The 26,455-nt window shown below is 52.3% G+C and overlaps 1 protein-coding gene across 2 annotated transcripts in view; it reads right to left on the bottom strand.

Moving 5' to 3' along the window:
• The window catches only part of SNX8 (sorting nexin 8), a gene marked incomplete at its 5' end in the record, with an annotated part of 37,362 nt that overhangs the window by 7,559 nt on the left and 3,348 nt on the right, over positions 1 to 26,455 (bottom strand). For both annotated transcript variants that reach the window (XM_080829712.1, XM_080829713.1), the window contains 4 exons: positions 465 to 545; positions 2,271 to 2,392; positions 2,688 to 2,805; positions 5,026 to 5,216. In XM_080829712.1, coding sequence (XP_080685838.1) covers positions 465 to 545; positions 2,271 to 2,392; positions 2,688 to 2,805; positions 5,026 to 5,216 — 512 coding nt within the window. The remainder of the gene's footprint in view (positions 1 to 464; positions 546 to 2,270; positions 2,393 to 2,687; positions 2,806 to 5,025; positions 5,217 to 26,455) is intronic.

Here is a 26,455-nt window from a genome sequence, read left to right as displayed (position 1 = left end):
TGGAGAAGCAGTTTAAGAAGGAAAAGGAAAAAGCTACCCAGCGGACACCTTAATTCTTTTTAGAGACAAAACAGATTTGCCAAATTTTACAATAAACCAACGCAACAATCCCACGCCCCCTGAAATCCGAGAGCCTGGTGACCCGGCAGGAGTCCACCTGGATCACAAAAAAACCTCAGAAGTGGCAGGAGAGCTGGGGGTTCTCAGGCCAGACCGCATTCAGCCCCTCCGGGTCGGCTGCTCGGCGGGTCTGGGATCCTGGCAGCCTCTCGGGGCCCATCTCCCCATCCATGAAATGGGCATGTCACGTGCCGTGCGTTGGAGCAGGTGAAAGGAGAGTCGATGAGAAAACCCGGCGGCGGGCCTCAGCGCCATCCCTGGCACGCGGTGGAAGCAAGAGAGCATGACCGGGTCAAGTGGTCACTGCCAGGACTGGAGGGCGCGCGTCACGACGAGAGAAGTACCTTGGCCCGGGGAGCCAGCTTACAGTTCATGAATTCATCTCCAACACACTGAGCTGATTCCTTTAACTTGTTCTGCACGTCCTGCAAAGGAAAACAGAAACAGCCCGCATCTACCAGCTGCAGAATGGTTTGAGACCAAGGAGGCCAGCAGGAGGCAGGACGCAGGCCCTCTGCAAGAGGGCTGTTACACAGGCATCCCCAGAAGATCTCGTCACTATCTTCCCGGATTTTTTCCCATTGACCTTAACCTTTAGGTGGCCTTCCACAGACAGGAAAGCCTGGCGTAACCACACCAGCACCATGAAACCTCTGGCTCCAGAGGGCAGCTCTCTCTCCAGAAACACAGGAACTCCCATCTGCAGAGCAGGGATGACCCCCGTGCCACAGCATCAGGTCCTGGTAGGTCCCGCCACATGGGGCACAGAGACGAGAGCTGAGGTCTCCTTCGTTCGGACAGACCCACAGGACACAGGCCCACAGAGCCCCGGGAGGGCTGATGGGCAACACACAGGCCTCCTCAGCAAAGCCACGGCCAAGACCAGGATGCACAAAGAGCCACGGGAAATACAGGCAGAGAGCCTCATCTGCAGCTTTTTACGGGTCAGGGAATTTTAGAATTTCAGAGAAGCCTGGAGGATCATCTGTCCTAATCTCTCATTTTACCAGAGGAAATGAAGTCAGGGAGCTCTTAGGAACACCGCATCTGTGTGAGGGAAGAGGTCAGAGGGGCCTCACACCCCCAGCACAGGGATGCCGCCTGGCTCTGTGCCCAGTGCATGTGGCTCCCATGTCCTCCCACATTCCTCTCTGGCAGTAAAGATTCCCGCGTGAAAGGAACCGGTCTGCCCGGGGTTCCAAGGCCCACACTCAGCTCAAGAGCAGACGGTCACAGAAAGCATTCACGGAATGTCTGCTTCATGTCCCAGAAAAGGGGCGGTGGTGACAGGTACCCCTAGACAAGCAGCAGGAAAGCCTTCTCGAGGAGGTCCCAGGCCCCTCTGTCTCACAGGGTGTGTCTGCCTCTGCGGCTCCTCAACTGTGTCCAGCATCTTTCCCCAGTGGGAGAGGGTGGAACTGAGCCCCTCCCAGAAGGGGTTGCGGACAGCAGGGCCCTGGGCTGCTCCTGGCGGCTTTCCATACTGGTAAAGTATGCAAGAAGGTGCAAGAAGGGGTTCTCTCGGACAGAAGATGATCCTGCTTATGCCCCCGGTACAGCAACCTTGCTGGAGCCCCTCCACCACCCCTACTCCAACCCCAGCCAGCGAGCAGGCTGCTCTTGGGACAGGGCAGGGACTTCCTCCCCAACTGGAAGGAAGGGCTCTGCCTTGCTTCCCAAGGCTAGCGAACGCTGCACAACAGCTGACAGACACGGCTGCTTGGTTTCTAACAGAAATTAACATCCACGTGGAGACGGTCTCCCAGGACGTGGTCTATCCTGCAGCTCTGTGAAAAGGACTCAGCTCAGTCTTCCAATGGCACGTCATCAAAGTGGCCTTATTTGCTTTCTGGGACACTGAGACTCATTGCAACCTGGGGTCTCCAGCACTTCCGAAACCCTCTCAAGCAAAGCCTTCAGTGAACGAGCCTCAGCGCCCACAGCGACAGCGCTCCGAGTCTCCAAATCCTGCCAGGCCAAAGCCAAGGATGCCTCCTGACCCCACCTTCCCGTTATCCGGGAAGAAAGGAAATCTCACTCGGGGCCGTCACGTGTGCCGGACTCCGTCAGGGCACCCACGCGAGGACAGTAAGACAAGCAAACTGAGTGTCGGGAAGCTCAGGCCGCACCCGGGACAGCGAAGTACTCACGGGACCGCTGAAGGACAGGAACAGCCTGAGGGCCACGTCCTCGGAGAACGGAGGGTGCCGGGCCACCAGGTTGATGAAGCGCCTCAGCGCCCTCCGCCGGGCCTCGATGAACTCCCGGTCGGCTGCAGGCAGAGAGCACAGGCTCAGCAACGGGCTGGGCAGCTGCCCCGTCCCAGCCCCCACCAAACACACCCAGTAGGGAAAGCCGCCAGGAGTAGCAGGGGCCCTGCAGTCCGCACCCGCAGTGCTCCGCACCATGCAGACCACCAACTGGCAAAATGGGCTTGGCTACACCTGCCCACTGGCCTGCACCGGCCTTCCTAGCACCCTGGCCTCCGGCGCCCCGACCTGTGGCACCCCTGCCTTCCCGGCACCCTGGCCTCCGGCACACCGGCCTTCCTGGCACCCCGGCCTTACCTCCCAGCACTCTCTTGGGCGGCAGGGCCGGCACCATGCGGTAGGGGAACTTCTGCAGCAGCATCTCATGGAAAACCACGAAGTCGTTGTACCGTCTGTACACGGAGGACTTGAAGCGCTGCAAGACCAGGGCTCTGTGCTTGGACTGGACACCAGAAACCGCCCCCGTGCGCCCCCGCCACCAACCAGAGCCACGGGAGCACTGTGGCTCGATACCCCCCATCCCCAATCTCACCAGACTCTACCAAGGACAAGCCCCGTCCCCCCAGCAGTGCTTACACAGCTGCCAACACTGCCCGGAGTGATCACTCTGCCCACCCACCCATGACCGGGCTCTCCTGAGGACCGCGCACTTCTCACAGGGGTCTGCCCCAGCACAGCTGCCCCCCCCCACAAGGCAGCACATGCAAACGACGCCTTCTTCACTTCGTCCTGGGGGCACCCTCCCGTACAGGGTCACACGGCGCAGGCGTGACAGGCACAACAGCCTCCTGGGAGAGCGCTGGCTGTCACAGCAGACCAGACACTGCCCAGGAAGGCCGGACACGCAGATGTCCCGTCCCGGACAGACCCACGGGCTCCGTGACAGCCAGCCCCCGCGCAGCAGAGGAGCCCACCCCGGCTCTAAGTCAGAGCCCACATGACACACACGCATGAGCCGCGCTCTGCAGCCTGTCTTGCTTGTAAGTGACGCGGCTCAGCAACAGACGCCTGTCTGATCCCGAGGGCTGGGTGCTCTAGGGAATCAGAGCTGTGCACACAGGAGGGGAGGGCCAGCCACCGGGGCTTCAGGGCAGAGGGATGGACGGTGGGACACAAGGACTTTCAGGGCCGTGAACACTGGGGGACACCATCAGGTAACACCGGTCATCAGCGTCCAGACCCACAGAATGCACACCCACCCAGAGGGACCATAGCACCAATTGTGGTCTCTGGGTGACGATGACATGTCCGTGTGGGGCCAACTGTGACAGATGCCCTGTCTGTGGGACACGGATCATGGGGCAGCCCATGGAGGAGCGGGGCTCAGGACAGAAAGCGTGGCCCTGCCACTGCCAGAACAGCATGTCTCAGGAGGTGGCCTGCACAGAGCTGCCTCCTTGAGAAAATGTGCATCATGGAACCACAGACTTCCTGAAAGAACAGGCACCTGAACGACACAGGAAAGGGCCAGCTGCTGGCGCCACACAGGGGAGGGTAGCCCCCGACACCCAGAGCCACCGCACTGCAACAACAAGGCCCGGAGGGAGAAGACGTGCCCATGCCCAGGGGAGCGGCACCCACACGCACCCTAGAACGAAGCTGATACACAGACTTCAGTCTCTGTAGCTTGAAAACACCTTGACACACAAACCCTGTGACTGCAGACTCCCACAGCACACACACACACACGGCCGTTCGGTTCGGAAAACGTGTTTCCTCCCCGGGATGACACGGACCCTTCCAACCGAAGCCCCACAGTGGCCCAACGCTGTCACGCCAGCACAGCCCCACTCCACCTGTCCTGGTGCGTTCCCCGCTAACACAGTGGGACTCCACAAGTCCAACGATGCTGTCAGCTCATCAATGACTTAATCCTCGGTTTCTGAACAAAAACTACCCCAGTATCTGATCTAACAGCACCAGGATATAGAAAGAGAACGGAGGGAAGCCTGGGGGGCTCAGTCGGTTGAGCGTCTGCCTTCAGCTCAGGTCATGATCCCAGGGTTCTGGGATTGAGTCCTGCGTCGGGCTCCCTGCTCAGCAAGGAACCCGCTTCTCTCTCTGCCTGCCGTTCACTCCTGCTCTCTCTCACTATCTGGTAAATAAATAAATAAAATCTTTAAAAGAAAGAAAGAAAGAGAGAGAGAGAGAAAGAGAGAAAGAAAGTAAGTTAGCACCACAATGCCATCCCGTCACCGCACAGACGTGCGGCCAGGTGCCCAGCACCTCCCTGACTCCGGTATCCGGGGCCCCTAAGAGCGCAGGCAGCGTCCCCAGTGGGGATAAGATGCACGGCAACCCCGCCCTCCAGACATGACCCGGAGCCCACACTCTACCCTCAAGGATGGAGTCAGGCCGGCCTGTGCCCCGAGCACCAGAGGCACTCCTCCGAGCAGCTTCCCAGACACAGGGCCAGGGAGGGCAGGCTGAGCGAGCTGGGGGTGTGGCTGAGCCAAAAGGAGACACGGGGACACCCCAGCTGTGCAAACATCTGTCAGGAGGCTTGGCTCTCCATGCCCAGTGTCAGCTCTTCCCTCTAAGACCAACACACAGACTCCCTCGCGGCCCATCTCCCCCCCATGCAACCGCCCACCCCGTCTCCTCTCCCAGCCAACACACACCGCCTGCCCCTCACCTGGCTGGAGACCTCGTATTCCACATGCTTCAGGAAGAGGCCCTTCTTCCCAGGAATGAGCTCCACCTGCACCGTGTCCCTGGCCAGCAGCTCCTGCAGGGTGCAGGACAGCAGCAGCGGGTTCCCCTGTGGCATCTGCATCCGACTGGGGTGCGGGTCCCTCCGCTGGCTGACTTGGGGCGTGAGCGAGTCTGGACAAGAGATGGTAAATGGCCAATAAAAACAGCTGCTCGGAAAAGTGGAGGCTGCCCCCGGCCGGCCCTCCCACCACCGTGCGCTCCCTCAGCACCCGGACCGTGGCCACATCACCCCTCTTCATTCAGGCCATGGAGCTTGTGCTCCTAAGAGTTGCCACCGTGAGGCATCCACCCGACCAGGAGTCAGCAAATACACCCATGGATCCAAGACCACTCAGACTGTTTTCAACTTGGACAGGAAAAAAGTGAGCTCTTTACAAGTTTCATGGAAAAGAGTCTGCCATTTCTCTACAGCCCAGAAAGAGGTTAAAACTGGAGAGCAAAAAAAAAAAAAAAACAAAAAAAAACCTGGAGAGCAAGCCGTACAATTTCTCTGTCCCACCATTTCTACAGTGAACACCTATGACTCCGTGTGCCAAAAGAATCATTCCAATTCCATGCAGGCAAAAAAAAAAAAAAAAAAAAAAACCCATGCTTGCTTAGAGCTAAGATTCCCAATCTCACAAGTCGAAGAATCACTCCGCTTCCTTACAGGCAGGAGCCACCCACTCCTCACAGAGCAGCCAGAGACGGAGCAGAGCGATCACAGGCTAACAAACACGGAAGTCATGTTAAAAAGCCAGTTTGGTTTTTAGTACAGAGAGTTCTTAAGAAACAAAGTTCTTTTGGGTTAAAAAACATAGTAAAGTTAAGGTACCCCACAGAGGGGGAGGGGGTCCTCCTCTAACCAACACTGCTATAAGTAACCATAACAAAATGTAGATTTCTTTGCTCTTTTTTCCAAATTTTCCACAACTTGGTTGTATCATTTTTCATGATTTCCTTCTTAAAACAACACTTCAAAGTAAGAGTATAGCTTCTATTCTAAACAGAATTAAAGACTAGATTATCTTCATCCGTGAAATTACTCAGCATTTTAGAATTGAAAATGTAATTGCCTTTAATTGACCTTAAAGATTAAAGAAAGAAAATAAACTACGGCCTTAATGCTTACTTGAGAACCCCAAGGGCCTCATAAAAACTCCACACACAAGCTCAGTATTATGTGCCCTAAAGCAGAAAGCTCCCCCTGGAGTACCGGCACATACCCCAGGGTGAAAACTGCCTGCCGGGCGCAAGGAGAAAACAGAAGCAATTCTAGTTTATTTCCAGCTCTCCTTCCACAACGTGACACTCCTGTGACAGCAATACAACACACGTGATGTAGGACAGCCATGCACATAACTTCCTAAATGTGTATTGTGTGCATATACACACATATGTGTGTGTGAGCACGTAGAGGAGTGTAGTATTTGTGTGCATATGTGAGCGTGTGTGTGTACGTGGGTGTATGTGTGTTCATCAGTGTGTGTATATATGGGGGTGGTACGTGTATACAGTGTATGTGCAAGTGTATACAAGTATGAGGTATGTGCGTATGTATGTACGCGGCTGTGTACGTGTGTGTGCATGAGCATTTAAGTAGACGAGTATATGGGGTGTGTACGTGTATAAGTGTGAATGTGCAAGTGTGTCTGTGCATACAAGCATGGTTGTGCGTGTGTATGTCATGCGTGTGCACATGTGTGTGTACATGTGTGTATATATTAAGAGTCCCCAATATCTTAATGACCAAAATGTGGAGACCACAGCTCCAGAAGGTTCTCCCATCCTAAGAACCCAGCCCCTTTCCGTGTAAAAATATTTTGCGGGCCTTAAACTGTTTACCCACTCTCTTCAGGGACCACATGTCCTCTCAGTCAAGGAGCCAACAAGTGTTTCTCAAGTGCCCACTTGAGAAACGAACACTGCAGGCTCACTGAGCTCACTAATACGCATTCCATATATGGCTATGGACGGTCCCCAAGGCTGGGCACAGTCCGCGAGGATCCAAACTCCAGGGCAAATGGGAATCCCACTATGACCTAACTTTAACAGCACCCTGATCATGAGAAAGGGGGCCCAGACACCACGCCCGAGCACAAGCTCCAAGGGATACATCCCTGCTGCTTGGGGGGGGGGGGGGCTTGGCACGCAGAAGGAACTCAAAGAAAGCTTGCCAAATGACTGACTGCCGCTATTCACTGCATTTTCAGGAATGAAAAGTAGCATGTCTGGGAAAAACAAAGTTTTGTGTAATCAGAGCACAGAATATGTGGACAGACAGGAAAAACGAAGTCAAAAGGTACCAGGGGAAGAACATTTTTATCAGAGAAGAGATATGCAAATACCTGTATCTGAAAGGAAACTTATATCTGGAATACATAAAGAACTCTGACGACACAGTAAAAATAAAAGACAGACACACAACCCAATTTAAAAACGGGCCAAGGATTTGCATAGACATTCCTCCCAAGGTATACCAGTGGCCACTAAGCACATAAAAAGATGCTCCAACATCCCAGACCGTCATGGAAATGCAAATCACAGCCATGGTAAGATACCACCCACTGTGACAGCTCTCATCTAAAAGAAAAGACAGACAAGGACTAGTGAGCACTGGTCAGGATGCAGAAAAGCCTCACACGTGCTGGTGGAAGCCATCTTTCAGAGCAGCCCGGCATGTCCGCACAGCGTGAGAGGCAGAGCCCCCATGTGAGCCCACAGTCCCACCGGCAGAAACACCCCCAAGAGCTGAACACGGATGTCCACACAGACACCTGCAAACAAAGGTCCACAGGAGCCAGACAGCAGAGAAACCCAACTGGCCACCAACTGTCCAGGAATAAACCGAAGTGGGTGGCTTATCCAAACGGACTACTAGTCTGCTGTACGAAGGGATGCAGGACAGATTCACACTACAAGACAGACGGACCTGAAAACATGATGGCGGAAGAAGCCAGACACAAGGACCACGTACGGGGTGAGTCCGTGCAAGGTACAGAAACAAAGCGGATGGGCGCACGCCTGGGGATGGGGAGCAGCAATGGGAGAACTGGGAAGTGAGGACTGGAAAATAAGGGGTTTCTTTGGGGGTTGATAAGATGCTCCAGAGTTGCTCCCGGCGAGGGTGTACCGCCCGTAAACACACCAACACCACTATGTTGTATAGTCGGTGTGACTGCAGCATATGGGACACAAACGAGAACTAGGAACACCTTACGTGTAGAAGGTGGGCGACTCCAGTAAGTGGCAGAGTAAGAACCTCCGAAAATCCTTCCTTCGAGAGAAGCAAAAATGGTCAGAACTCGCGTTTTCAGAACACAGGAAACTGAAGATGTGTGGCAAGCCAGGGTGCAGTATCGATGTGAGGATTACTTAAGTCAAAACGAGGCCATGCTGGGGGCACCCAGGTGGCTCAGTTGGGTAACCATCTGCCTTCTGATCGGGTCATGATCTCAGGCTCCTGGGATCGAGCCCCACACTGGGATCCCTGCGCAGCGGGGAGCCTGCTTCTCCCCCTGCCTCTGCCCTTACCCTTGCTCATGCTTGCATTCTCTCCCTCGAGAAAATAAATAAAATCTTTCATAAAAGAAAAAAAAATGAGGCCACACTGGAATAGGACAGGCCCTCACTCCAATGTGACTAGAGTCCTCATAAGACGAGGGAGGACCACATGAGGCCCCAGAGACCCCCAACACACAGGGGTAGGCACATGACAGCAGAGGCAGAGACTGCAGCCACGTGGCCACACATCAAGAAGGTGGAGGGTGGCCCACAGCAGCCAGATGCTGGAAGGGGCAGGAAGTACTCTCCACTGTGGGCTGGGAGCGCACGCAGCCCTGCCCACACCCGGATCTCAGACTTCCTACCTCCAGGGCTTGCTGCTTCAAGCCACCTAGTTTGTGCTTTGTCACGGCAGCCACACGACACTCACAACAGACTTTACAGGAATTCGTTCAGAGAGGTCGTTAAAAAAAAGTCAATGATATGCAGCAACACCTTGGGGAGGGAGGAAAATCTGATTTCCAGAGTTGCCACATTATATTACTTAAACCGTCCAGTTAACAACGAAAGTTTGTAAGACGTGCAAAGAAATGAGAAAGGATGGCCAAACACAAGGAAAAAACCTCCAGCAGAAACTGTCCTCGAGGAGGGCCAGGCATTGAACTCATTCGACAGAATGAGTCTAATAGGTCTAACAGGTCAGCTATTAGAAATAGGTTCCAAGAACTAACGGGAACCATCTCTAAAGAACCAAGGGGAAGTAGGAGAACCATGTCTCAGCAACAGAAAATACTGATTAAAAAAGTTGTGCAAGAGAGGCAGATAGAAATTCTGGATTGGAGAAGCTCAATAAGTGAAATGAAAAATTCACTAGAGGGATGCAACCGCAGATCCGACAGGGCAGAGGGGAAGACAGGCCAACAGAGATTATCTAGTCCGGAGGACGGAAAGGAGAGCGAATGAGGAAGATGGACAGACCCTCAGAGACCTGTCAAGCGCACCAACATCACCATCATCAGGAGCCCCAAAGGAGAAAGGCTCAGAACAAATATTTGAAGGAATCGCCAAAATTTTCCAAAATTTGATTTTTAAAATCCCAGGAGCCACGAGGCACCTGGGTGGCTCAGTCAGTTAAGCATCCAACTATAGGGTTTCAGCTCAAGTCATGATCTTGGAGTCGTAAGATCAAGTCCCATGTCAGGCTCCACACTCAGTGCAGAGACTCCTTGGGATTCCTTCCCTCTCCCTCCCCCATCCCTCCCCGCCCCTATCACATGCACATGCTCACACTCTCTCCCTCTCAAATAAATAAATAAAATCTCCCCAAAAAAATCCGAGAATCCAAAAAACTCCAACTAAGATAAATTCGGGAAGATTCACAACTAGACAGATCACAACTGCACTGTTCAAACCATCCAGAGACAAAGAGAAACCTAAAAGCACTGGGAGATCAGCAAGTGGGTAGCTGACTCCTCAGAAGCCACAGAGGCCACAAGGCAGTGGGATGGCACAAAGTGCCAGAGGACAGAATGGTCAACCCTATTCTACAGCCAGGAAAACTATTCTCCCAGAACGGAGGAGAAATTAAGACAGTCCGAAAAGAGCAAAAACGGCAAATTTACCTTGGCACCAGCAGCCCTTACTTGCGAGAAGCAAATCCACATGAAGAAAGAACGAGAACCAGAACTACACAGGTAAATATAAAAGGCAGCAGAAACTTACTCCTCACTTATAACTGTTTTCCTGCTTGACTTAGAAGATAGCTGCGTTGGTTGGGCAAGCCCACAAATCCGCTTTGACCGCCTACCATTTACAGGGATACGATCTGTAGGACGGTGAGGGAGTGTGGAGCGGAAGGGAGCTGTACAGCAGTGAGGTTTCCACACACACCTGAAATTACACTGGTACCATCCAAGTTGGACTGATACACGTTAAGATGCAAACTGTGACTCCCAGGGCAATCCCTAAGAAAATAACAAATCATACAGGGACCAAAACAAAGGAATTTCAACAGTACACAAGAAAACACCTATTTGATGCAAAACACGGCACTGTCGGAAGAACGGAGGAAAGATAGAAGTAATGAGGGAAAGATAATTTGGGAAGCACCAAGAAATCTTCACTAAAATTTGTAAGTAAAAAATAAATAAATAAAATAAAATAAAACAAAATTTGTAAGTAAGAGGGAGTTTTCGCTATCAAGCACGTACTAGGTTTGTTCTTTTCCTGATGGTTAAAGTAAGAGAATATCCCACGACAGAACGTACGCTCAGTAATGATTACCAAATGGTCATGTGCTGCCGAAGAATCTGAACTCTGACCACAGGAGAAGCTAAAAGTCAGAAAAAAAAAAAAATTTCAAGTCAGACTCCAAGTGGCACCTTTTAATGCAGAGACACAGCACGCGCTCCTGATGGGTCCCCGCCACCCAAAGAAGAGCCCTTCCGGAGAAGCTTCGGTTTTCAGGAAGCTATGGCCCCAAGTATCGGCTTCCTGAATGAGGACATCCATGTTTTAAAAAAAAAAAAAAAAAACAACTGTTTAGGAAGGGAAACAGGTCATGTCAGATCAGCCACCTGTCCTGTAATGGCCCACTCACCAGGGCAAGAGCGGGCACACGTGGAGGAAGACTCTGGTTTTCTGTGGGAGTGAATGTCAAGTTTGCAGACAGGACCTAGACACTCTCATGAAAGAGACACACTGCGTGCCCACCCAGTCCCGACGGTGACGCAGCCAAGGAGAGAGGCGGCTGGGCCCCAGACTGAAGGGCTGGAAGGATGGGTTCTGACGTCAGATGCCCATGTGCTGATATCTGGTATCTCACTTCCTCATCACGTGGCCAGGCCGGTGACTGCCTCCGAGCTTAACACTTATCACCAGTAAGATGGGGGTAAGGACGCCTGCCCCTTACCCTCGGTGCACCTCGATGACCACAACAACCCCTCAGAGGCCCCCCTAGCGGCGTGCCCTCCTGGCCCCAATCCTTCTGGCACCAACCTGCTCAACTGTGGGGTTCGGACCCAACCGGAAGCCCAGTCCAGAACAAGGCCTGGCCTGGACATGCCGCCCACGAGCCACTGGGATGGAAGCCGTTCCCACACCCGCAGGCTCAGACCCGCAGGCTGATTCCTCCTTGCCCCAGTGGCCCTCGTGGGGAAACGACACAACAGAGCTGAAAATAACTAGCTCCTAGAAATCACTCGTAATCGGGACGCCTGGGTGGCTCAGTCAGTTAAGCCGCTGCCCTCGGCTCGGGTCATGATCCCAGGGTCCTGGGATCGAGTCCCACATCGGGCTCCTTGCTCAGCGGGGAGCCTGCTTCTCTCTCTGCCTCTGCCTGCCACTCTGCCTGCTTGTGCGCGCTCTCTCTCTCTCTCTCTCTCTCTGACAAATAAATAAATAAAATCTAAAAAAAAAAAAAAAGAAAGAAAAAGAAATCACTCGTAATCCCCCAGCCTCCTTTCCAGATTCTGGAGTTCAACTTCAAAAAGTCTTTGTGCATCCATGAACTAAAATGTAGACCCAACTGCCCATAACAACAGCTGTTTGGGGCGCTGGGCTCCAGGCTGGCTGCAGACCAAGGCCTCACACGTGGCAGGGGTGAGGCTCAGGCCCTTCTCCTCTGGACACCTCGCTACTGCCTGACAGCCTGGCAGGCGTCCGAGAAACAGGCGTCACTCCCAAGCCAGCCACCAGCGCCCCGTGGGACCCCCAGCGCACACCTCTGCCTCTCCGCAGCGCACGAAGGGTACCAGTCAGTGAGCCGTCTTCAGCATCCCCTAAGCTCTGAAATGCTGTGATTCTCCAAGCCAGCTATCCACCAATGAGACACAACGAAACGTCCAACACACCGAGCCCTCCCAACACATTTCCGTCGGAGCGTGTGGGTGGCAGCCCTGCCAGGGGCACCCACGCAGAGACGGCTAGCCCCCCATGCTCTGACAGCAGCTATCAACCAGGCCAGTACTCACTCAGCACAGCCAGAGCTTTGGAAAACCAAGAAGATTTGCCCGGTGAGCCACGCCGGTCCGCACACCTGCGCTTCACACTAAGCCAGCCTCAGCAAGCACCGAGGGCTGCAGGAGTCACAGGCCATGAGATGCTGCACAGCGGGCACGGGCCAGCCAGTCCCAGGAGCCTCCCCTTGGGACACACACTGACCCACGCCCAGGGCTGCATGGAGCTCATGCGGGTGTCCCTAACTGCGCTCAGCCCCGCCACTGCCCGGGGTCCTCAGCGCTTGCACAGAGCCCCTCCCAGCATCAAGGGTTTTTCAAATCTCAATAGGTCATTCATCCCCCAGAGGGAGCCAGGGAGGAAGGTTCCCACTGTCCGAGTTTAGTAGGAGGGTGCACGGGGACACGTTCTGATGGCCTCCAAGTTCACGGTTCTACCACCACGCAGATCCACCACATCTACCATCCTCGGCCACCCATTCACCAGAACACAGGAGGACAAGGGCCAGCGAGGGACGGCACAGTCTCAGGGGTCCAGCCTCCAAGCAGAGTGGGCATCACCTCGCAGAATAAGGAGAATCACCCCGTAACCAGCAGTCCCACTACTGGGTCTCTCCCTGCAAGAACTGGAAGCAGGGCCATGAAGAGGGGTCGCTCACGCCACAAGTCCCAGCAGCCAAGTCCAGCAGAATGAACATGACGTGGTCCGTCTGCGCCGTGGAATAGTTTCAGCCTTAAAAAGGAAGGAACCGGGGCGCCTGGGTGGCTCCGTGGGTTAAGCCTCTGCCTTCAGCTCAGGTCATGATCTCAGGGTCCTGGGATCGAGCCCCGCATCGGGCTCTCTGCTCGGTGGGGAGCCTGCTTCCTCCCCACCCCTCTCTGCCTACTTGTGATCTCTCTCTCTGTCAAATAAATAAATAAAATCTTAAAAAAAAAAAAAAAAAAAGGAAGGAACCCTGGCACCGGCCCCAACACGGATGAACCTCAGTGCCTGGTGAAAGAAGCCTGGCACAGAAGGACAAACACTGTGGGATCCCATTTATAGGAGGTCCCCGAACTCATGAAAATCACAGACACAGAGAATGGACAGCTGGGCCAGCGGCTGGGGGTGGGACGGGTCAGAGTTTCATGGGGACAGAGTTTCAGTTTGGGAAGATGAGAAAGTTCTGGAGACGGACGGTGGTGACAGTTGCACACTAGTGTGAATGTGCTTAACGCCACGAAGTACACACCTGAAAATGGTTCAAATTGTGGGTCACAGATGTTTTACAGCTGAAAACCCACACAGACTGCTGGGCTCGTCGCCAGAGTCCAGGGTGAGGCCTCAGACCCTGAGTTTCTAACAAGCTCCCAGGGGCAGGGGCTGCTGGTCCAGGGGGCCACAGTTTGAGATCCAGCGAACAAGGATGAGCAGAGGAAGGAACTCAGCACCTTGCCTGGACCCATGGAAAATCTGACAAAAATCAGGCAGGTGTTCGTAAATGTGACCACCGTGCTTGAACTCATCATCAGAGACGGCAGTGACCAATGGCATTCCAGATGACAACTCTTCCACCAAAATAACAGGAAATGGAACTAGCAGGGTCCCCAATTTTAAAGGAATATTCCTCTTCAGGCTCACAAAACAGGTTTCTACATCTGATCCAGAACTGTCCTAAGCTACTCTGTTTTTCTGAAATTCAGCTGTTCTAAGGAAACGGAAGCAACAGTGTCTTCGTCCTTATGGTGACCACGGCCTCAGAAGTGACAGCTCAGCAGGCGGATGGCCAGGGAGCACCGTGAACAACCCTCGGGTGGGTGGTGAACCCGGAACTCGGAGCTCAGACACACAGAAACTCTTTCTCTTATCAACCTACTTCATGGACCATTATGACATTAAAAAAAAAAAAAAAAAAAAAAAAACTACTCAGAGGCACCCAACTCCTGATTTCAGATCCAGTCATGGTCTTGGGTCCTGGGATCGAGCCCCGCATCTGGATCCACACTATGCAGAGTCTGCTTGGGATTCTCTCTGTCCCTCTGTCCCCAATGAGAAAAGAAAGAATGCCACTCCCCCTACAGCATGCACACATCTGATTCCCCTTTGCACATACTCCCCACACGGACAGACCCACAACACACAGGGGATTTTTTATACACAAAGCATGTTTCCACCTGTGTACATGACCACAATTCTCTTCCAAATTTTCTGTAAAAGCAAAAACCTCCTAGGCTCTTAGCCATTCACATAACACAATCACCACGAACCCTGTTCTCCGTTCATCAAGCTCTGTTCTTGGGTACTTTACAAATGCATTTATGTTTGTTTTTGTTGTGCAATATTTCAAACGTACATAAAAATACAGAAAATATCAGACTCTGTGTATCCACCACGGAGATTTTACAGAAGATAACATTGTGCCATGTGTTTTTCTGAAAAGATGGCAGCTACAGAAAACACGTTACAGGGCACACCACCACTGCCATCCGCCAGCACCCACTGCCCCAGGGCCCGCAGGCAGCATCTGCAGGCAGGCCAGCATGCTTCCCACGTGTCCACACGCATCCGTAAAGCACACGCGAGTATTATATTTCACATACACAATAAATGTAATCATTCCCTTTGCGTTTTCTCATCCCAAAGAGAGCACGTGTGCACAAAGTGCACACATCAACTCTGCTCGGCTCCGGCCTGGCAGGGTGGCTGCACCCAGACGGAGAGAGGGGACATATAGGCTCCCCTCTGCTCCCCAAAGGAAACTGCCACCTTTCAGCCCCACATGTGACTTTGGTCCGTTGTTGCATAAGTGGCATCAGGCTATAAGTCCCCCCCCGACTCTGCCTGCTTCCGCTGAGCATGCTGCATGAGGTCTGCCCGTGTCCCCGCATGCCGCAGTCACCGCTACAGACCCCACCATGGGCTCAGGCTGCAATCTAGCTCCTCGTTCCACTGCTGGACACCTGGCTAGCTCCCGGGTTTCCCTCGGACGTGTCGCGCTGCCAGGAGCACTTGGCACACAGCGGTGGTGGGCACATACACTCCCTTCTACTGGGTACGGTCCTTAAGGTGAGGTCCCGGGGTCCCTGGAGTTCACAGGTCCAGCTTGACCAGTACTTCCAAGCTTCCTGAGCAACTGAGCCACATCGCACTCCCATCAGCAAGAGGCCAGGCTGCCTCACACCCAGGCATCTCACCTGCTTCCCCCTCACCATTCCAGCAGGGCCTACACTTCTCCACCACGGCTGCCAGCAAATCATCTTTTCATCTTGATTTTTTACCTAACAACTACTCTTCCGTCTTCCTAAGAACCTGGAGTGATTGCACAAGATCTCAGGTATGCAACTAAAAATCAGGGAGCCAGTCTCCCAAAAACTGTTCCCAGCTACTGAAAATGCGTCAAGAACAGCCTCATTCACAAAACATTCTGCTCTATTTTTTTATTCTATATTTAGCATCAATTCCTAGAGAATGCTACCTTTTTTCCCTGCTAATGGACACTTCCCTGGATGGCTTTTATACACGCCCATGTAAGACTTTTTTCAGAAACCCTCTTCTGGGGGCGCATGCATGGTTCAGTCATTAAGTGTCTGCCTTCGGGTCAGATCATGATCCCAGGGTCCTGCGATCAAGCCCCACATCGGCCTCCCTGCTCAGCGGGGAGCCTGCTTCTCCCTCTCCCACTCCCCCTGCTTGTTCTCCCTCTCTCACTGTGTCTGTCAAATGAATACATAAAATCTTAAAAAAAAAAAAAAAACAGGAAAAGAAACCCTCTTCTGAGCATTGGTGCAGTGACCTCAGTAATCCCAGATGTACGACAGTGGCATTAAAAAGAGAAAACCAGGGGGTGTCTGGGTGGCTTAGTGGGTTAAAGCCTCTGCCTTCAGCTCAGGTCATGATCCCAGGGTCCTGGGATCAAGCCCCACATCGGGCTCTCTGCTCAGCGGGGAGCCTGCTTCCTCCTCTCTCTGCCTGCCTCTCTGCCTACTTGTGATCTCTGTCTGTCAAATAAATAAATAAAAATCTTTAAAAAAATAAAAAATAATAAAAAAAAAAAGAGAGAAAACCAGGGGCGCCTGGGTGGCTCAGTGGGTTGGGCCTCTGCCTTCAGCTCATGTCATGAACTCAGGGTTCTGGGATCGAGCCCCACGTCGGGCTCTCTGCTCAGCAGGGAGCCTGCTTCCCTTCCTCTCTCTCTCTGCCTGCCTCTCTGCCTACTTGTGATCTCTGTCAAATAAATAAAATCTTTAAAAATATATATATTAAAAAAAGACAGAAAGAGAGAAAACCAGGGTGCCTAGGTGGCTCCATCGGTTAAGGTCTGACTCTGCTTCAGCTCAGGTCACGATCCCGGCAGTCCTGGGATCGAGGCCCATGTTGGGCTCCCTGCTCAGTGCAGAGTCTGCTTAAGATTCTCTCTCTTCCTCTGCCCCTACTTACACATGTGCATGCTCTCTCTCTAAGAAAAAAAAGAGAGAGAGAAAGAAAGACTGAGGAAACTGAAATTTTAGCTTCCCGCCTGTGACCAGAATGGCAACCCTGGAGGGCAATAGATCCTCATGCAAGGTTTCCTCACACCCGCCCCTCCAGCCCCCACAAGTGTCCCTTTCTCTTTTCTCAACCGGCAGACACTCCAGTCCTGCTGCCCCTCTGCTCGCCTCTCTCTAGCCACAGCAGGCACCTGCCACTTGGAGTCTGCATGCTGTCGCTCGCATGCGGGGGCCGCCCCCTCTCCAGCCACCCGCAGGCTGGCTCCTTCACCTCCTTTGAATCTTGGCACCAACACCACTTTCCAATGACGTGTACTCGGAGACAACCGCAACTTGTCCCCTCTCCCCTCTCCACGTGCAAACACAGGTCACTGGCTCAGAGCGTCTGGAAACTGTCCGCCTCCCCTGACAAGACCATCCTCTCCACAGTCAGTGCTCAGGAATCATTTGCTGCCTCAATGAAAGTCCTCAAAGTCCCGTGAGCAAGAAAGCCACATCCAGAAATGGAGGCCCGCTCCGCTCTCGTTGGCAGGGAAGCAGCCTCCTGCCCGCTCGTCCGCACCAAATCTCATCGAGGTCCCGCCGGCGACAGGAACCCTGCCTCAGTGAGCTACACGCCGCCGTGGTGAGCCCCGATCAGGGACCGTTCACGCTGGCAGCACCTCCCCACCCCCGCCACGGCCTCCCGGCCAATTCGCAGTCATCGCCACTGTTCCCCAGAGTAACTAAGGCAAAAACGCTGATTGTACAAAGCCGTAACGTGCCATACGGATAGTGAACCTGCACAGCAAGAGAAGAAAGGTTTTCATCTTCCTGCAATGGTTGAAGTGTTTTTACCTTGAAGCAAAGTAAAAATAAACAATCTCTTCAGGTCCTTCCAAGTCCTCAGGTACTTCTTAGCCGAGAATTTCAGAATTGAATCCTCTCCAAAGCTCGGTTCAAACACTCCTTTAACAGCAAAGCGTATTCCAAAGCTCCATGAAGAGGCTCGTGATCCTTTCCTACTCTCCGAGCTGAATCTCTTCGCCGAGCCTCCACGTCTCACCCACAGGCTTCTCCCACCCCTGAACATTCACCACGTCCCCAACCCAGCTCAGGGAGCTCAGGCCACCCGACGTTGCCAAGCCGGGGGTGGGGGGCACACAGCACGTGCCACTTGTGCGTTCCGCGTGCACAGGAACGCGGCTGGAACCCAGCTGCACACCATACATGAGAGCTAAAACACGCAGGTCCAGGGTCCATTTTGAGAGCACTAAAACCGCAAACTCTGAGCAGAAAATACAGAACCAGATCTTCCTGACCTGGGGTGAGGCAAAGCCTTCTTAGCCGTTGACACCAGAAGCACAAACAACAAAAGATCAACTGGGGGCTCCCGGGTGGCTCAGTGGGTGAAGCCTCTGCCTTCAGCTCAGGTCATGATCTCAGGGTCCTGGGATCGAGCCCCACATCGGGCTCTCTGCTCAGCAGGGAGTCTGCTTCCCCCTCTCTGTCTCCCTCTGGTGAGGGAGGTGCCTCTCTGCCTACTTGTGATCTCTGTCAAATAAATAAATAAAATCTTAAAAAAAAAGAGAGAGATCAACAGGACTTCATCAAAATTAAAGGCTGTCCTGCTGCTAGACACCGTGAAGAAAGCTGAAAGACGACGCACAGAATGGGGGAAAACACGGAGGAATCGCGGATCTGATAAGGGGTGTGTGTCTAGAATATACAAAGAAATTCTTAAAACTCGTGCTTTTTTTTAATAAGACAAACTACCCAAAAAAATAAAATAAAATGAACTAAAAAGTAAAAAGGCAAACTGCCTAATTTTAGAAATGGATGAACAATTTGAATACACATTTCCCAAAAAAAATACACGAAAGGCCAATACACACATGAAAAGACGCCCAACCACAATGGGATTCCATCTCACACCCACTGGGATGGCAATAATCAAAAAGACGGGCATAAAAAAGAAAAACAAACAAGAGGCACTAACAAGTGTTGGTGAGGACATGGAGAAACTGGAGCCCACGTACTTGCCGGAAAACAGTCCAGCAATCCCTCCGAGGGTCAGAGAGAGGTTGCCATCGAACCTGGTCATTCCAGGGCCAGGATTGAAAACTGTATCCACACAAACAAGGGTGCATGGAAGTGCACAGCAGCACTATTCACAACAGCCAAAACGTGGCAAAAGCCCACATGTCCACCGACCGATGAACAGGTAAGGTACAGTCTCGATACGATGGGACGCCACGCAGCCACACAGCATGACAGCACACCGGTCCATCCTACCCCGAGGATAAACCTGACCCTCAGTGAAGGAAGCCAGGCATCAAGGCACACGTAACACAGGTGTCTGCTTACGTGATGCCCCAGAAGAGGCAAATCCGTAGGGGCAGAAAGATCAACAGCGCCTAGACTAGGAGGAGAGGGACTGGGGAATGAAGACTGACCATGAAGGTTTTGGGGTTCCTCCCAGGGGAGACGAGAAGGCCCAAAGACTGAGGACAGTGACAGCTGCACACTTCCATGAATACACTAAAACTACCAAATTGGAGACTTCAAATGGGAGAATTATGTGTGTGTGACTGAGACCTCAGTGAGGCTGTCACATGTGTTACGAATTCTGGCTCTTCTCTCCAGCTTGTGGATACAAACTGCTTCCAGCTGCCAGCGCTGTGCCCGGAACACAGTGGCCTTCGACCTTGAACGAAGGTGTCTACCAAAACGGGGAAAATCATCCACCTGTGAAACCCTCCAGTTGCTCCAGGCTCAAGCAGAAAAGTCCAGCTGGTGACGCGGCCACAGAAACTCGCAGTGGCCCATGTGGTCCCTGTTGCCCCTGTGACCAGGAAGCTACAAGTCAGAACTAGAAGCAGCCACTGAATGCCCAAAGCAAACAGAGTTGCCCTTAATAAATGTGTCTCCCCACTCCCCTAACTCTTCCCTCAAATTCAAAGACGGGGATGAAGCCAGCCATCCGGACAGCCACGTGCGGTACCCACCATCATTCAAACCAGGGCCATTCCCGTGCTCGCTTCGGCAGCACATATACAAACCAGGGCCATTCCCAACGTACACATTTCTTTGTGTCTCGAACCTTACTGAATGCTTCACGTAACGTCTCCGTAGCCCTAGAGAACCCCGTAAGCAGGTGCTTGGTCCCACTTTACAGATGTGAAAACAAGGCCCAGCTGGCAGCAGGGCCAGCCCAAGGACACAGAGCTGGCCAGCTGAGTCTCTCGGAGCCAGAACCTGCACCAGGTTACCTGATGATGTCTAATCCCGTGCTAGCTCCGTGACTCACGGGGAGAGGATCAGGGACAGGCACACCCCATGCCCGGAGCCGGAGCTCCGAGGTCTCAGCACACGTCACTGACTCCTATGTGACTGTGAACCAACAGCTCACCTCCCTTCTCACTGAGTTTTCTCATCCCTAAGATGGGGACGACATACCATCGACATTACTGTCGGGTTGCAAGAATTTTTTCTTAAGAAGGTATGTGAAAGCAGCTAGCACGGTGCCTGGTGCTCCAGCTTTTCTTTTCCAAAGGACCTACAGACCAGACTTGGAACTTTCAGATCAAACCCCAGACCAAGCGAATTACAGGCCTGGTGTGCTCATGGCTGCCAGCACTGGGCTCTGCACCGTAACAGCAACAATGCCTGAAGTTCCATGCTAATTACAAACAGATCGCGGATGGCCCCGGGGATCTCGGGACACAGGAGAGCCACTCACACACAAATAGGACATTCTCAGCTGTGAGGGCTACCCCTTTCCAAGGGAGACGCAAGAGACCAAACCACAGAAGGGAAAAAAAAAAAATCACGGGTCTGTTTCCTGAAGACATCACAAAACTGAAGCTGAGTGCCAAAAACAGTCACCTCTCAGATGACTTCCTCTGACTCAAACTGGAGCAGGAGGAACCAGCACAGGGGCCGCCCAATCTCTGCTTCTCCATGAAGCTCACCAAACCTGCTTCTGAAAGGGCCCCATTCAAGTTGGGTTTATTCCTCAAAAAACCTCTTCGGTCTCTCACTTTTGGAATGTTTACATGTGGGGAGGCCCAGAGATTTTTTCCAGCATTTAAAAGGAACACTGTTTTAGCTAATTTGGGGAATCTTAGAATAACTTACAAAGTAGGAGTTCAAAAATTCCAAAAAGAATCATGCTCTCTCTAACTAAATTCAATCTGGTTTTGGTTTTTATTCTTTCTTTAAACCCTCACCCCGGGTCTGGTTGGTTCAGGCTGAAAGTGACTCAGGTTTTCTAGGATCTCTTGCCGTGGAAGTGAAAATATTCCAAAACATACCGCAGGCCTAAGTGCGCGTCTCTATCCCAGCGAAGGCTAAAAAGCCTGCATTCGCAACCAAATGAGGCTCTGCTAATAAAACTCCAAGCAGTCACTCGTATTATAAGCCAAGTGAGATACAATTAAATCCATCTGAACAAACCTCAACTGGTCTATGGAAAGAATCACAAAAAGTAAGATGAGGTCCCTGCCAGCCAGCTGCCCGCGGGGTCAACAACCAGGAATGCCATTCATCAGCCGGAGAAAGGAACGCCCCGGACACTGGCATGAACAAACTAGGAACTGGGAAGAATGTCACACAGTGAGAGAAGTACGTAGTCAGTTGTGCCCGCACAGCCAAATGTGCGCTGAACGTGGAGACCCAGTTTTCTGTGCAGAGAAGGCTGGACTGCGCTCTGCTGTCTGCAGCGCCAAGACTCCAGAATCCGTTCGCTCAGATCATCTGAGTGTCTTCACGAGAGGAGGGAACTCAGCCATGATCTGCGAAATTTGTTTTTGAGCACCGTCACATCCTGCTCAGCGGGAAGAAACACGCTCCGTTCGACATCGACCCCCAGCTCCCCAGAGTCAAATGGGGCTCCGATAGCGACATGCAGAGCCCAGGCCCACGTGCAAACCATACAGGTCACGGTTCTCCTGCAAAACCACCGCCGCCCATATACACACCTCCTGCAGTCATCCCGCCACAGCATCTAATGTGCACCCCCTTCCTGAAGAGAGAAAGGCGACATCCCACAATGAATGGTCCTCCGTGGTATTTCGAGAATGGTCACATAGAACAATCTCGATGTGTGTAAAAGGTTCCAGAGAGGGGAATTTCACGGCCGGGAAGGCTGCTTAAGTGAACCGTGGGGGAGGCTCGTGAAAGGCGGGATCACGACACAAGCCCGCAGGGGACTGGAGCAAGGAGGTGACATCTGCCGCCCCCGAACCAGAGCCACACGCTCAGCTGCGTGTGCATCCCACTCTCGGGTCCCAGGCCAGCGACAGGACTGCCGCCACCTCAGTTTCCCCATCCGTAAAGTGAGGGTGTGATAAACAGCTGACTTCGCAGGGTGACTGTGAGGGGCACAGCATCTCCTCCGTGAGACCCCACCAGTGTCTGACACACAGGAAGCTGTGTGCAAGGCTTCCTCAGCAACACGACCCGTCCTCTGCTCCGTGAAGACTGCCCCCGTGGAAGTCCCTTCTGCCAGGAGAGAGAAGACGGGATACTATCTACCCATGACCAGGTCCATCTCGGGAAACATGCCACTTCCACAGGTCACAGCTAACCTCTAAACTGTGCAGGGACTCCAACAGACTCCCGCCTTCACTGTCTGTCACGAGAAGGAAGTCCTGTGGCACATGAGACACCCCGAGATACAGAACTGCACCTACAAGTCTTCCTCAGAAGAGCAGCAAATGCAACCTTCAATCTCCCACTGGTGTGAAAACCCAGCAGTGAGGGACGTTTCTCAGGAGCTGGGAGGTGACCTTACCGTCCCCAAGACAATTAACTGTGCTAAGTCACGACTATCACCAGATTCCTTTACGGTAGATGGCCTTGGCCAAGGACATCCTGGGAACTGCTGGTGACGTCCCAAGACAGCTCTCCAGCTGCCAACACAGGCCAGCAGCCCTTAGGTCTGGGTTGCTGCTTTTCTCTTCCCAGGACCCACCAAAACTGCTGAACTCACCAGCGCCGGTAGCATCCAGCCACAGACATCAGAAACAGTGGAAGCCGGGGCGGGGCGGGGAGGGGGGGCCCTCCTCCTCATTCAGGGCAGGATTCTCCATTGATTCTGACGTTGACACAATCACACATGTATTTCACTACAAATACACTTCCAATATCAACTAGAGAGTAGAACCCAAGAGAGTTCAAAATGCCGGGGGGCCTGGGTGGCTCAGTGGGTTAAGCCTCTGCCTTCGGCTCAGGTCATGATCTCAGGGTCCTGGGATCAAGCCCCACATCAGGCTCTCTGGGGAGCCTGCTTTCCTCTCTCTCTCTGCCTGCCTCTCTGCCTACTTGTGATCTCTGTCTGTCAAATGAATAAATAAAATCTTAAAAAAAAAAAAAAACTCTGGCAAAATGCCTACAAAACCACGTTAAAACAAGACCCCCTGCGCCCAGCTCTACTGGGCCAACCACATCGTCAACAAGTGCACCTGGCGGCTTGGGATCGCAGGGTTGCCCTCCACGTTTCCCATGAGAAACAGATAACACCACACGGGTGTGACATGGCTGCAGGCCGTGTAACAAAAGTGTATCTCCAACACACACCCAGGTGGACCAGTAAAAGACCAGCAGTACCTGAATCCCCACCCCCGCCCCATATGCCTTGGAGGTCAAACCCCCCTCTCTCCTACCAGAGCGACCACTGCCGACTTTTCATGGCATTCTGCTTGCTCTTCATTCATAGTTTCACCACGCAAGGAAGCATCCTACGCGACAGAGTCGAACCCTGCACGTTTTTTAACTTGACAGAAACCTGGGTCACCAATGTGTGTGTTTTCTCTGGAGCCCCTCAGCAGAGGGCAGGGGGACTCAGTTCTGAGATTTGCAAAGGGCCCCACAGAGGTCACCCAAGGGCCTCTCCCCGTTCTCAAAGCCGGGCAACCGAGCTCACAGAGACTCTGATTCGGCTGCACAGCGGGTAACTGCGTCACCTATGAGGTGGCAAACTAGCTTCGTGGGAGACAGACCGCTAACCAAGTGCAAGCTGGAGGGCAAGTTTGACCCTTGGTTCAATTCAAAGAACCATTTTCTGGAAAACACGGCAAGAGCGTCTTGAACACAAACTGCAGGACATCAGCACTTCAGCAGCACCAACAGACAGCCTGATGCCGGGTGCGCAGGATTTCAACAGGCAGTGATGAAAGGTGTTTTTTGCAGCATAAAAAACACCTTTCAGTGGAAAGGCCAGGCTATAAGGGGTACATACACTATGAGGACGGCCACGTAAAAAACACATGCACAGGAGAAAGGAAATAAAGTTGACCCTCAAGCAACATGGGGGTGAGGGGCGTAACCCCACCCCCTGCACCGTTGAAAATCTACATGTAACTTCCAACTCCCCAAAAACTTAACCGCGCACAGCCTGCTGTTGGCTGTAAGCCTCACCGGTACCAAAAGGTCAATTAAAACATATTTTGTATACGTAGGATATACCCTAACCTCACAGTAAAATAAACTGGAGAAAAGAAACGTTAAGAAAATCAGAAAGGAAACCCATTTACGGCCCCGCACTGTATTTACTGCATAGAGCTGACAGCCGTGCTGCTCACAAGTCAAGAGCACGCCAAAATGCGGTGGTTGTGTTGAACTGGCAGAATTATGGGCGAGTTCTCTGTTTATCAAAAGTTTGTACTGGCAGTTACGTTCTTGTACAACAAACATTCTCTTCCAAGTGCCAATTCTCATACAACAGTGCAATTTTACTGGTTTGATTACAACTCACTGGTAAGACTTGTGGTGAGCAAACTTTACCAGCACAAATCAGGTATGAAAGATTCTTGGGAGACCCACATAAACGGACTTCTAACCCGCAAGTCTCTCCAGTCCGTACCGAGCTTCCCTGGAATTAATCCAGCATCACATAATTTCCCTTCGCCTCTGCTGAGCACACAACCTCCAAACGGGTCAGGAGTCCTCAAAAACCCCACCAAACACCGCTCCACAGGCAGAAACAGCCAGTGGGCTCCCCTCCAGCAGCCCAGCTAACAGAAAATGTCAAGTGTGGCATCAGAGTCCCCCGTAAGCCAAATGACAGACAGGACACGCATCTCAGCCATTCTGAGGCTCCTGGGCTACAGGGTATTTCAATCCTGACTGTTTCAACAAAGAGCTTCTACCCCTGAAGTCTGGTTACGGTTTTTGAGTGATTCTATAATAAAAACACAGAGAGAGCGAAAACACGGCAGCTCCTCAGAGGGCAACAGGATCAAGAGTCACGCTCTTGGGACGCCTGGGTGGCTCAGTTGGTTAAGCCGCTGCCTTCAGCTCAGGTCATGGTCCCAGGGTCCTGGGATCGAGTCCCACATCAGGTTCCTTGCTCGGCAGGGAGCCTGCTTCTCTCGCTGCCTCTGCCTGCCTCTCTGCCTGCTTGTGTGTACTCTCTCTCTCTCTGGCAAATAAATAAAATCTTAAAAAAAAAAAAATTTTTTTTTAAAAGAGTCACGCTCTCCACATACACTGGGGGCCAGGCGTCCCCCTGCGCCCCCAGCCGGCCCCACTTCACACTCAGGCCACCCCTCCAGTCTCTCCCCAGCAAGCAGGACAAGCAAACATGTCTTTTTGTGTTGCTCGTTTCTTAGGAAGGAAAAAATACCAAAACAGAATTCCCCCGCCCGGAACACATCACTTTCTTGCTAACCACAAACTCTGGCAAATCTGTTCTACATAATACTGATTCCGTTAGTTCCTCTTTCTTCAAATTGACACATTTTACCTTGCAAATTGTGTATGTCTGTAGGAGAGAGTTTAAAGGCCAGCAAAGCAAACTTAAATCGTATTTCCACACTACCGTTATCAAATGAAAATGCGATACTATCCTTAAAAAAACTTCCGATAAAAATTCTTTTCAAACGTCTCAGCCTTTTCTACAGAGCAGATCTTACTCTAGATCCTGGGAGGTAAAGAAAAATAATAGTTTCTGCCTACTGGGAGCTTACAATCAAAATGTGTGTAGTGATGGCAAGGAGGATGGACAGGAAGAGTTTTTTCCCGGAATGTAAACAGCACACTGAGGTATAATTTAACCCATATGCATACATGTTATGTGACAGCTCAGTGAATTCTGACAAATGCACACCCAGAGAAGAAGCAGGTGAGGGGTGGTGGCGGGGCCAAGAGAGCAAGGAAATCGGCCAGGCATGCAGAGAAGGTGGGTGCCTGTGTGCAGGAGCTCGGATGATGAGCAGAGCTCAGCCGTGACCCCAGAGAAAACCAGGAGACAAATGGCTGGGAGCTTCCTAACCAGATGGAATGTATGGAATGCCATCAAGTGAGCCACTCCAGAAGTGAAGCTGGTTCCCCCGTGTTCTCAAGACAAATTTAGGTCCATCAGATTGCAGAAAGCGGGGCCAGGATACGCAGCAGTCATGTGTGTGTTTTTTTATCAGGGCAATCTCAAAAACTCCAATTACACAGTCACACATCTCTCAC

Source organism: Martes martes (assembly GCF_963455335.1).
Source record: "Martes martes genome assembly, chromosome: 18".
NCBI lineage: Eukaryota > Metazoa > Chordata > Mammalia > Carnivora > Mustelidae > Martes > Martes martes.
This window is presented reverse-complemented; position numbering and strand designations above follow the sequence as displayed.